Source organism: Marmota flaviventris, chromosome 14 (genome assembly GCF_047511675.1).
Source record: "Marmota flaviventris isolate mMarFla1 chromosome 14, mMarFla1.hap1, whole genome shotgun sequence".
Taxonomy (NCBI): domain Eukaryota; kingdom Metazoa; phylum Chordata; class Mammalia; order Rodentia; family Sciuridae; genus Marmota; species Marmota flaviventris.
The window spans coordinates 37,556,555-37,569,462 of record NC_092511.1 but is presented as its reverse complement, the minus strand read 5'-3'; the positions used below and the strand labels follow the sequence as shown (position 1 = coordinate 37,569,462).

Below are 12,908 nucleotides of genomic sequence, written 5' to 3'. Positions count from 1 at the left end.
CCAATATAATGACCAGCATATGATTTATATAGCTCTTTAGTTCCTGAAATTCAGATATATCTTTATTTTATATGTACACATTTGCATGAAATGTACTAACTCACCCACAAAGGAGATAACCCTAAAATCTCAGCAATTCCTATATACTATTAGGAGTCTTAGTACTTTGTGTGGTGTGCAGGCCTCTTGTTTGTGAGGCAGAATACAGGAAGCTCCTGGGGTGTTGGTAGTCCATTTTCTGTTACTAACAAAATACTCCAGATGGTAATTTATAAAGGAAAGAGACTTATTTTGGTTTGGTCCTGGAGCCTATATGTAAAGTCCAAGAGTCTGTTATCACTAAGGTATTGCTTTGACTCATGGCAGAAAGCAGAGGACAAGCAGGCACATATGAAAGAAGTATAACATGAGAGGTGACTTTTATAATACCAGCTTTTGTGTTAATGAATCCAGCCCAGGCACTGTGGCCCACACCTGTAATCCCAGCAGCTTGGGAAGCTGAAGATAGTGAGTTCAAAGCCAGCCTGAGCAAAAACGAGGTGTTAAGCAACTCAGTGAGATCCTGTCTCTAAATAAATACAAAATAGGGCTGGGGATGTGGCTCAGTGGTCTAGCGCCCCTGAGTTCAATCCCCAGTACCCCTCCAAAAAAACTTAACCTGTTCTCCTGAGAAAGACATTGCTCTGTGGTGTCAGGATGATAGATACCTTTGGGGGAGAGGTGATGTTTGTGAGGCAGAATACGGGGAGCTCCTGGGGTGTTGGTAATGTTTCAGTTCTTGATCTGGGTGCTGGTTAAATGGACATGTTCAATTCTGAAAATTTATTGAGTTGTATACTTTTCTACATATACACTTTTCTTTATATGTATTATACATTAACAAAATATGGGTGTGTGTAAGCTACAAGGAAACACATTTTATGTAAAATGTGAAGAAAAATAAGAACTTCCATTCAGGGAACAACAACAACAACAACAAAAAAAAAAAAAAACCTGCTATATCCTGGTCAGCAAACCATATCCAAAGTTGGAGCATTTGGAAGCCCCACCCTTGTTCTGTCCTCCAGTTTTGCAAAATGCACACCTTTTGCATCCCACTGCTTATTAGAGGGAATTTGGGGTCCAGGGATTGTCATAGGTTGAAGAGCAACAGACTGTTGGTGACACAGGATTTCCTCATTTGTTAACTGGTCAATTCCATGTATGAGGAATTGCAATCAAATAATTTATCTAAAGAGTCTTTTAAGTTGTTTTTATTAAGTTATTTCCAACTTATTTTTTTCCAAATAAGTAATATATTATCATATAATCAAAGCAATACTAAAACGTATAAATTTTCAGTCTTGTCAGAAACCCCTGTTCTGAAATTCACCCTGGAATCTTCTATATAGGCAAAACATTGTTTTGAAGCAATTCAAATAATAGCTGAAGAAAAAAGATGTCACCTACAATCCTTCTTGCTACCTGTGGCTTCCGTCCTATTTCCTGATACAGCTGCTGTTTCTCTCTCCACTTGCTCTGGTTTCAGCTTGGGTACGCAAAGTAAATTGGTCATTTCAAACCAACAAGGCCACAAGTCGTGGGAATCTTGGACAATTTGGATTGTAGGTTGCAGATAAAGAGAACCCTTTTATCAAGTCTTTTACTTTCTTTAATCAGTGCTTTCAAATCATTTTTCTAATGTATATTTCCCATGTTTTTGAAGGAGTTTGCTGAAAGCTACTAAAAAAAAAAAAAGCCAACAATCACTCATGTTCTATATAGTTCCTGAGATTTCTCCTAGAATACAACTTTGGTTGGCATATGGTCTGTATCCAAGGTCCAATAGGTGACAGCCATTTGACAGTTTCGCTACTGATTAATAAGGGTCACTGATTTTGCAGTTTGGAATAGAGAGTTGCCATTGGCTACCTTATCCTCCCATTAGCCAATTCCACATTTTAGTTGCTGTTTTTAGCACCGTATTTCTGGTACCAAATTATTTGCTTATTAGGAAAGGGTTCAGCTACAAGTTATAGAGCACCCCCCCACCCCTTAAGTGACTTAAAGGTGGCTTCTCACTCCCAGACCAGATTTGGGCAGGAATGGAAGCAGAGAGATTGGGAAGTTCTATCTCAAGTAGTTCTATATCAGATGGTAGGTAGTTCCTTGGATAGAACAGTAGTAGGATAGTAGAGGTTGAAAGAAGTAAAGGACTTAGGATGTATTTGCTGAAAGATTAATTATAAAGGTAAGAGGATTAAAAAAAAAACCAAGAAGAGCTCCTAGAATTTTATCTTAAACAACTGAGTGAATAGTAGTGACATTTACTAAAATGGACGAGACTGACAGAGGTACAAGTTCAAGGGTGAAAACTCAGATTTGGGGAGGGGACTATGTTAAGTCTAAGATGCCAGTTTTCGATGTCAGGTAGGCAGTTATTTAGAAGAGTTAGCAATTACAGGGAGGAGTTGTCCCTAGAGAGATATATATTGGAGTCACCAGTATTTAAATGGTATATAAAGCTTAGGACTAGATGTTAAATAGGGAGAGTGGGTAGATACAGAAAGGTAAAGAACCCTGTGCATTTATATATATATTTATATGTTGAGCAGAGGGGAAGCCAGCAAACTCTAGTCTGAGAGAGAATAGCCAGTGAGACAAGAGGAAGACCAAGAGAGTGTGGTGTCAGGAAAAAAGAGAAGAAAGTGTTTCAGAGCAGGAGTGGCTGCCTGATCAATAGCATTGAAATGGCAAGAAAAATAAAAACAGAGATCAAAGAAGAGACCACTAGATTTGCATGGAGACTGCAATTTCAGTGACTGGTAGGAAGCCAGAGAACAAGCTTTTATGAGGATGGCAATGATCTGATAGGAACTATTTGTTGAATCAAAAGAGCAGTGACAGGATAATAATACCCATAGAAAAAGTGGAAGCATCGGTTAAATGGAATGAGGACACTATACACCTATTAGATAATGAATTTCTTCTTTTTTACTTTCACATTTTTATTGGTGCGTTATAATTGTATATAATGATGGGATTTGTTGTTACATATTCACATATGCACACAATATAACAATATAATTTAGCTATCATCAGTTCCCTTTCCTCTCCCCTCCAGATACTGAACTTCTTAAAGGAAAATGTCGTGTCTTATTTGTACCTCTGGTAGCTCCTAGGACAGTGCCTTGTGCTTAGAAGATACTCAGACATGTTATTGAATTAATCAATAAATGAGTAAATGGAGGGGTGGATGAATGATAGATGGATGGATGACTGGTATGTGCAGGGTACCTGGAATAAACTAGATCAAACTAACTCAAACTTCAGAGTAAGGAAAAGGGGCACTAATAGGGTCTCTTTAGGATCCTGGAAATTTTCTCTGGGATAAGGTTGACAGATTTGTTTCTCAGATAAACGTGCAAGAATGAGGCATTCAGTGACAGTTGGCGTTGACCAACTTTCAAGGCATCGGTCTATTAAAGCAGGCTGCAGGGGGGTTATGGGATCTTCCACCTATCTAATTTGTTTTTGTCTCTCCTATTTTGGATCCAGGCTCCTATGAAAAACCGATTATGTATCTTTCTGGGCACAAGTGTGAGAAGGGTTTTAAAAAGCGAAAGTCTATATTCTTTTATCCATCTGGCCTATAGATATTCGCTGAAGACAATCTTGTATGGGAGCAAAGATGTTAAGGGCAGGATTGAACATGGAATACCTATTCGTTTCTCGAAGTATTTTGTCTTCTCTCGAATTACAAAAGCAGCTCATTTCACGGACTATACTGGAAAGGTGGCATTTGATCTGGGTCGTCCATAAAGTCTTGGTGGGACATGTGAGTTGGTGTTGAGGCTGTCGCGGCTTGTGGGATAGCAAGCAGAATCTGAAAGTAGGCCAATCTGGGAAACGCTGGACTCAAGGCCGGCACCAGCGTCTTCTCGCCGATTCTTAGGAAAGGAATTAAGTTTCCTATTATTTTTCTTTTCAACTTGCAGTCGGAGGAACTGGGGATTCCAAAGATGAGGTGTTGGCGTTGGGAGCCAGCTGTAGAGTGCGTCGCGCCCAGATCCGCTAGCCTAGTTCCCACGCCGAACCTGGTTCCTGGGGGTTCTCAGGGTTAATTTGCAACTTGCCAGGCACCTGGAGCTCCCATAGGCCTCAATCGGGCTGGAGCTGGGTGTCGCCGTCAAAAAGACGAGAGCACTGCGTCCGCTGTTCGTTACACGTGGACTCACGTAAGCAGTGCGCGCGGCTGTCCGCGGACAGGGGGTGTGGCCCGACGCATGGGCGTGGCCCGTGGCGCAATGGACGGGTGGGAGGGAGCGCGCGTGCGCAAGCTGGCCGGGGGCGGGCCGAAAGAGAGCGTTCTCGGGACGGGGGCTGGCGAGGCTCACGCTGGAGGGCTTCGCGTCTGCGGCGGGCTCAGTGAGGGTGAGTGAACCCGGGAGGGGCGAGGGCCTGACCCCTTGGTCGGAGATCAGTGGGAGACGCTCAGGCGTCAGCAGCGGGGCGGGATCGGGACCTGGGACCTAGGATCACGGTAGGAGTAGCTGAGTGGGGGGCTTGGCTCCGGTGCCATCTCTGGACGCTTTGCAGGGCCTGTCTCTCGTTGCGGAAACCTGTGTTTCTGTCCCGGGCTTTGAAGCTTTGGTCTGGTCGATTTCCGCGCTCTTGCCTGGCCCCTGAGGGCCCGAGGAGGACCTGACTATGGGGCCACCTGTGACGGATAGACACTGTCTCTGGCCAGCCCGAAAGCAGGAGGACCAGAGGCGTTACTCTGACTGCCCTGGTTCCCGCACAGGTCCTGGTGGGCCCAGGGGTTGGCTAGGCTGAACCGAGACGGAGTGGGAAAGCTGGGGAAACAGATTTTCCTTGTTTTAGTTCTCTGGCCGTGGCATTGCTTTCCACGCAGATGTCCCGACCAGAAACTTGGGCGCAATTCTCTCCACCACTCCTTGACCCACCCACATCGAATTCATCCAAAGTTCTCTTTGGATACGTCACTTTTCCAGTCCATCCTGCTGCCCTAGCTGGTTCAGGCCGCCATCGCTGCTCTGGACTACCTCATCCTCCCAACTGATCCCTTGCATCCCTCCTTGATACTCTGCAGGTTGTTCAGTACAAGGGACCTAAAGCTGTGGTTTTAGAACAGAAATCTCACATATCACCTGATTCTTCCCCCCATTCCTTTACCCTTCTTAGAATTCCCATTGCTCTTCCAAGTTCTTATACAGGTTTACAGGCACCTCTGTGACCTGCCCTCTTGGTACTTTACTCAAGACTCAACCATTTCCTTAATACTGTGTCTTCAACTGTATTGAATCTTAGTTCCTAGATTGGACCAAGTCCTTTCTGGGTTTAAGTGTTCATTACAGTTTGTTCCTTATGCTTGAGGCACTTTCCTTTGATTGAAATAATCCTTTTCATGATTCCTGTTTTATTACAGGTGAGAGTTGGGGCTTCTGTGGAACCCAATGGGTCTATTTACTGGCTTCTCCTTCCCAGCTGGCTGTGATCTGTGTGAAGAGTCTGTCTGGGTCACAGTCCTCAGTACCTTTTGCTAATCTGTTCATATGTTACCAGGCTGTTAGTATGTTAGTTAAATGTACAAATTAAGCATGGCTGCTCCTTGGACTCTCCAAATGAACAAACAGATCAAACTATTAAATGCCAATTTTTTCAGAACCAATTCTCAACCCTCAGCCCATACAAAGCTTTCTTTAGCCTAGGAAATTGGTTATTTTCTAAGATCATGGCAGTGATAATGGGGAAAATACTGGTCAGGATTTTCTTTGGCATTGACTCTTTGCACAGGATGTCTGGATGTTGGTAAGAGTGACTGCTTTGAGGGTGAATTCTTATCTGAGTGCCCTCCATCCCCCATCATGAAAGTAAAGCTGCCAACAGCTGCTAGGAGGAAGTCTGACTTCAAACTCTCATGTGCTGATAGGACTAATGACACAATGAGAAGGAAGGGTGGACCAGGCACAAACCAGAGGTGGGAGGGCTGCATAGAGAAGTTCCTGCATAGATCAGAGCTTTGCAACAAGGAATCATATGCCTAGGTGCCAAAATCTATTGCCCTGATTGAGATATGCCACCCCCATATCAGTTCAGCAGGATAAATAAAAGACAAAGAAGATAGGGTCCTGGCCCTTAGAGAAGGAGGAAAAGAAAAAAAATGGAAATAAGAACAATATGTGACTATGTGCTAAGGTTAAATGGGTGGAGAGGCTGCAGATTGCTGTGAGAGGAGGTAGCAAATGGTGTTGGCTGGAAGAATCCCCAGGTGACATTTGAATAAGACCTGGATAGAAGGAAGAAGGAATGGACAGATGGAACCACTGGAACAAAGCCAGTGGGACAGGAAGAGGCTGCTAGAGCAGTGAGGGGACCTTGGTTCAATACACAGCACCACTGATAATTGTCCAGCACCTCCCTCCCAGGACTGAGGCTGCTCCTCTTGTGAAATGTCAGGCATGGGTTTTGTTCTGCAGTCTCTTCAGAACTCTCTCCTCTTTTTGGATTTTTTTTCCAACTTGCGCATTATCTTTCAGGCTGTTTGCCCGTAGCCTTGAGCTAAGTAGTTGGAGTATAGATGATGCAATATGTTCTTTGGGCAGAACAGAAGAGTTTGTTTCCTTTTGACAGTGAGCCATTTAATTTGTTTAGGTGGCAGCCAGATTCCCTGTTCTTATTGTAGCACTTGAAGGTTGTTCTTTTATAAGTTAATAGATTTGGGTTTGTTTTGTGTTTTGATGGTTTGAAACAGCAAACCAAAATAAGACAAATTCAAAATAAATGGTTCTTGGCTTTTTTTTTTTAAGGAATTAGGCATGGTGGTGCACATTTATTTTATTTTATTTTTTTAAAGAGAGAGTGAGAGAAAGAGAGAGAATTTTTTAATATTTATTTTTTAGTTTTTAGCAGACACAACATCTTTGTTTGTATATGGTGCTGAGGATCAAACTTGGGCCGCACGCATGCCAGGCGAGCGCGCTATTGCTTGAACCATATCCCCAGCCCGGTTCTTGGCTTTTATGCTTCCTTGAAGAAGGGATAATTTGGACCTCTAGTTTCTGTATATGAATCCCTTTGTTGCTTTTTGGTGTTGCCTAAATAGAAAACACCACCACCACCACACATGCATACACATACCCCAATGTTACATACTAAGTATCCAACCATGTAGTTAAAAGAAAGTGTGCCACAGGTTCAGTGATTACTCAGCTCAACTGTCTGATAGGTAACTCCAAAGTCTTATCCTCAATTATATTACATCAAAACTTGCATTGGGTCTGTAAAGGTGGGATCACAGTCTCTCAAGGACCATCACACACAGGCTAAGAACCACCAGTTTGTGCCAGGTTGTGCCCAGTGCCAAGAATGTCCTCTCATAGCCAGTCCAGGAAGGGGCACTGACAAGTTATCAGGCAGTTTCCAAGATTGTGTTCATAGTTGTCATCAGCAATGGACAGGGGCCTTCTGAAGGGAGCTTGTGGGAAGAAAACCTAAGCCAGACTAGAGGTGAAGAGGGCTTGCTGGGAAAAAAAGATGTTGGTCATAAATGAGTCTGAAAGACTCTGGAAGAACTGAATCCCAAGTTGTCTGCTATGACCAATAGTGGCTAGTGGCTAGAAGTAACTTGAGACCTTGTTTTCTGGTACCAGGTACTATGGTAGTGGCCTTGTCAGGGTTTGGGCTCTCGTAGTAGGTAAAGTTGAAAGTATGGTTTCTAGTTGCTTCTGGATTATTTTATGGAGATAGGAATTAACTGGAAGTTGGGAGTAATGGCACATGCCTATAATTCCAACAATTTGGGAGTCTGAGGCAGGAGGATTGCAAGTTCGAGACCAGCCTTGGCAATTTAGTGAGACTGTCTCAAAAAAGTTTTTTAAAAGGGCTGGAGATGTAGTTTATTGGTAGAATACCCATGTTCAATCCTTAGTAGCGCGTGTGCGCACACACACACATACACACACTAAAGTATTAACTGGAAACTCTCCTATCCATTTAGTAGTAGAACAAAATTATGAGAGCATTTACATTAAGGACATTTTTGTAAAGAAAAAGATGTTTATAGTATCATTTCAAAGCAATAGAAAGTAAAAAGAAAATCACAATCACTTCTAATCTCATGATTTAAATCAGTCTCCCTCCCTCCCTCTCTTCTTTCTTTCTTTTTGGGGTTGAATCCAGGGGCACTCTACCACTGAGCTGAATATCTAGCCCTTTTTAGTTTGTGTTTATTTTGAGATGAGGTCTTGCTAAGTTGCTGAGGCTGGTTGCCTCAGCCTCCTGAGTAGGTGGGATTACATGTGTACACCACCACACCCAGCCAAGAGAGTCTTTATTAACAACTTTTAGTGTGTATATATACATACATATTTTTATTTGACTGAAGAGAATTATTCTTTATAAACTTGCAGCCTGTTCTTTCATGTAGTCTGTATTGAGCATCTTATTATATAGCACGAGAGATTGCACTATAATGTCGATGAGCAATAAGCCTAGATGCTGCTTTTTAGCACCCTGTGAGTTGCATATCCTAGCTGACTGTTGTCCCCCTTAGGGGAAGGATCATGGCGGGTGATGGGCAGAATGGTTTGGGGAAAATTTGCTAATCATAGGGGCATACTTTCAGGGTCCTATCCCAAGAATCTTTTAAGATGGATGAAGGGCTATGACACCTCTCCTTCCCAGCCTCAGGCTTAGAGAGGAGACAGTGACAGCTTCTGAGCTGTAGGCTGAGTGTGGTGTGTATAAGGGTGGGACCGGAACCTTCTGTTTTATCTTCCCTGCTGTAGATCTGGGGCTGTGCTTCATTTGGCCTCTCCGGAATCACTGACCTTTGTTATCCAGCAGAATTGGCTCTGCCTTTTGGTAACTGACCGTTAGATCAGGTCTTTTATTCATTTTTATAGGTTGGCTCCTGGCTGACCTTTACCTTCCTCTTTAAGGGCAGCATCTAACCCCAGGAAGGACGGGTACTTCCAGTTGCAACAGTTATCAAAGGCCTCTCTGATCCTTGGTGGGAAATAATGATTCAAATAAAGTACTCCCTGCCCTCAGGGCTGACTGAGTTGTCTAGTTGACCACAATCTCAACTGTAGTGAGACTGGAGAGAATGTGACAGAATCCTAACTACTCTCTCACTTTCCTTTTCAATGCTCTCTCATAGTAGTTAAGTCATTTGCTTCAGTCACAGCCCTGGGAGGTGGATGAGCCTGGAGTTGACATCCTCTTCCTCATGTCCACTGCTGCAGAGGCGACCTTCCTCCTCGTTGCCCTCAGTGTTCCTGTCTGTGGTCTGCCCCACTTTATACCTTCTCCATGCAGCTGCCAGATGAGTCAGTCTGAAGGCTAACTCTCATCTCATCTCTCCGTCATGAATCATTAGTTCTTCCCTATTTGTTGCTCAGAAAATGTCAACCCCCCATGGCCTGGTGTGTGAAGCCTCCTCCAGTGTGACCTGTTGAGCCTTTGCCCCCATCTGCAGTGCTGTCTTTCTGAAAGGGGAAGCTGCTTGTGTTTCTTTTTCACTTGTCTGCCCCTGTTCCCACTGTTCCCCTTCCTTCCCTGTATCTTCCAGGCCCAGCTGAAGTGTCACCATGTCTGTCAGCCTTATCTGACTTTCCTTCATCTAAGGAAACTTCGTGCCCTGTACTCCCAGGGGGTTTTCTTTCTTGAATACACTGCACTCTCTGCCTTTCTTAGTTCTACTCCCAGTTGCAAGTGTTTCTCTTGGAGGACTGGAAGGTTGTAGACAGGACTTATCTCTGTATCCCCCTGAGCACTTGTGGAGCTGCTTGGCCCTCTGAAAGTGTGTCAGGAAGCATGGCAGATTCCCCTCCCCATTTGAGTGATGGGAATCTGGAGAGCCCAAGGTCATCTCCTAGTCTAATGACAGAGTTGGTGTGGCCCAGTTTAACATGCTCTCTTTCCCAGCCTGGCTGCCTCACCAGGTTTCCCAGAAGTGTATTATTTCAAGTCTCGAGAAAAATCGTGGCTCTGTACTCTGCCTTCATCTCCTATGTTCCCCACCTCCTAGGTACCGGTGACCATGAGATCCCTGCAGCTACTCAGAGGCCCCTTCCTGTATGGCCTGCTCTGGGCTTTTTGTGCTCCAGGTGCCAGGGCTGAGGAGCCCGGGGCCAATGTTCCCCATCCCAGCAGCGTGGGCCTCGATAAGAACACGGTGCACGACCAAGAGTACGTATTTGGCCAGGACTGGGGTCCAGGGCTTTCCAACATCTGCAGCTGCAGCCAGCTGCAAGGGCACACTTCATCCTCTTTCCTTTCTCCTATTTATGTGGCTCCTTAAAATTTGTCAAGGATGCTGTTTATTCCCTAGAGCCACCTATTAGGTGTTCTATTTCCTTCCTCATTTGTAAATGGTGGCTTAGGATAAATGACTTGCCTGAATTCAGTCTTTCTCTTTCACAACAGACAGGCAGATAGACAGACATGCATAGATAGACACACACAATAGTAGTGGCGGAATCCAGAATATAATTGTTTCTTGACTCTGGCAAGACTTTTTCTTACTGACACATTCAGATGTTGAGTCATTTGTCCCAGCTTTTGTCTTGGGCTGGTGGGCCTCACACATTACACTGGGTTATCCTTGAATTGTTTTTAAATTGATGGCCCAAAAGTGTTGTAACAAAATTCTAATGATAAAGAGGAAAACAAACGCATAATCTTACAGGCATAACATACAAGCTGTGCTCTGTCCCTGCCCCTTGCCGGGCTCTGTCTGTGTGGATCAGCCTTGAGTGTGGTCTGCCACTGTTTTTCTGAGCTGGATGAGATTTCAGGTCTTGAACTTTTCAGAGCCCTTAAGGTTTCAGCATGATCTGATTTGTTGGTTTTTAGGCATATCATGGAGCATCTGGAAGGTGTCATCAACAAACCAGAGGCGGAGATGTCCCCACAAGAACTGCAGCTCCATTATTTCAAAATGCACGATTATGATGGAAATAATTTACTTGATGGCTTAGAGCTCTCTACAGCCATCACTCATGTCCATAAGGAGGTAGGTCAGGCAGTGGCTCAGTGGGTGTGTCCTGGAAAGCCTCCCTCTGGTAGTTCAGTCCCCAGTCTTGGTGCCCTGTGCTATCTTTGTGCCTCCATAGTACTGCTTCTCCTTTCTGTTTGCTGCTCTGATGTGCCTCTCCCTGTTCCACAGTCCTTCTCTTGGTGACCTGCTGAATCAGAGGCCCCAGAGCTGGGTATTCATATCTTAAGCCAGTACCTGAAAAGATAGGCCACATTCACAGTGCAGAGCAGGGGGTGGAAGAGGTTTTTCATTTGAGAAGAAGGGTGAGTGGGAACCATGGGATGGAGGGCTGTGGCAGATGTCAGATGTCCTGTGATACAGTACAGAGCTAGTTGGCTCTTTACCACAGGCGGAGGAGGCAGGGCCAGGCACTGGCATTACTTCCATCTTCTAGATGAGCAAATGGAAATCAAAATCTTGTGTCTCCAGACTTAATTTTGTCCCTTCCGGCCTCCAGGCCACTAGAGGGGAGGCAGAGTTGGTGATGTAGGCATGATGATAGGAGTGCAGCTTGGGTTAGCCCTCAAGGAGCACTAGCAGTTTTGCACAGGACAAGAACATCATTTTGGGATGATCCTGTGCCATGGGACACAGACTGGTGGATGGAAGCAGAGAAGAAAGGGCAGGTATGGGACATGTGGCAAAGGGAGAACAGCCATGGGTGTGAATGACCTTAGGTTCGCACCTAGCAGTGAGCCTTGTGGCACTTACTTCTGGAGTAGGGCCATACTTTCTCCTAAAGGTTATAACAGGTTCTGCTGGTTGACAGTGCTTCTTCTTCTTGTTCTGGTCCTGAGGTGTCATTCAACATGTCACTGTTTCCATTTTAACAGGCAGATTGTGCACAAAGCTAGCTCATTTGGGCTGTGAGCTTTTCTTTTGGATGGGTGTGTAGGTCGTGGAATCTATGACTCTCATAGTTCTTTGTAAGCTAGACCCAGGTTTCTTCTAAGAACATGCATTGCTTTGGTAATTAGAAAAGGGCAAACGGTAATCTTTAAAAGGGAATACGCAAGGGCCTGCTTTGACTGCGTCTTTCTTTTAACTGGCATATATAATACCTGAATTGGATTATGATAAACTGACTGAATATTGATACATGAGTTTGTGGATTCCTAGAAGTAGCCATGTATTATGATGTTAAAAGAGTCTGTAGATGTGTGTGAGCATGGACGATAACTAGGCACTTCTTCCAGTAAATGTGCAACTCATCACTGTCTAATTTATATCTCGTAGGAAGAGAGTGAACAGGCCCCACTAATGAGTGAAGAAGAACTGATTAACATAATAGATGGTGTCTTGAGAGATGATGACAAGAACAATGATGGATACATTGACTATGCTGAATTTGCAAAATCACTGCAATAAACATTATTTGGCTATCTCCTAGTTATATGCAAATGTGACCCGTGATAATGTGATTGAATACTTTTGGGTAATGCAAAATAACTCATTTTTAACTACTGCTGCGGCATTTTGGTAAAAACCTGTAGCAATTTGTTACACTGGGGTGAAAAAGAGAAATAAAGGAGAAGAGAAATGGGCATTTTGTGGTCCCTCAGTGCTGTTAAATCTCTCAATGGACAAGGGCTTGATGAACGAATCCTCTTAAGTATATGGAATAATTGGAGCTGAGCACTCAGGAACTTAACTGTAGGATATTGCTCATTCTTGATCTTAATTCATGCTACCTGAAAAGTAAGACAATAAGCTTTGCCAAGTGGACACACTTTTCAGTGACAGTGAAGGGATGGAGTGAATGCCACATGTTTCCCCTGGTGGGTTCCATCTCTTCGGATAAACGAGGTCAGTATTCTCTAAAGTTCCCCTGGCCTACAGGATCACTTGCTCTGGGTAAGCGGCT

General features: G+C 44.1%; 1 protein-coding gene across 1 annotated transcript; it reads left to right on the top strand.

The window, feature by feature from the left end:
* The first annotated feature begins 4,330 nt into the window (after positions 1–4,330).
* Mcfd2 (multiple coagulation factor deficiency 2, ER cargo receptor complex subunit) lies at positions 4,331–12,588 on the top strand. The gene is made up of 4 exons (XM_027934379.2): positions 4,331–4,413; positions 10,034–10,194; positions 10,861–11,020; positions 12,281–12,588. The coding sequence occupies exons 2-4, from the start codon at positions 10,046–10,048 to the stop codon at positions 12,410–12,412; spliced, it is 441 nt and encodes a 146-aa protein (XP_027790180.1). The 5' UTR covers positions 4,331–4,413; positions 10,034–10,045; the 3' UTR covers positions 12,413–12,588.
* Positions 12,589–12,908: the final 320 nt, after the last annotated feature.

Coding starts and splice junctions, on each gene's coding strand:
- Mcfd2 (XM_027934379.2), top strand. CDS start 10,046: ATGAGATCCCTGCAGCTACTCAGAGGCCCCTTCCTGTATGGCCTGCTC. Junction 10,195..10,860: donor AACACGGTGCACGACCAAGA/GTACGTATTTGG, acceptor GTTGGTTTTTAG/GCATATCATGGAGCATCTGG. Junction 11,021..12,280: donor TCACTCATGTCCATAAGGAG/GTAGGTCAGGCA, acceptor TATATCTCGTAG/GAAGAGAGTGAACAGGCCCC.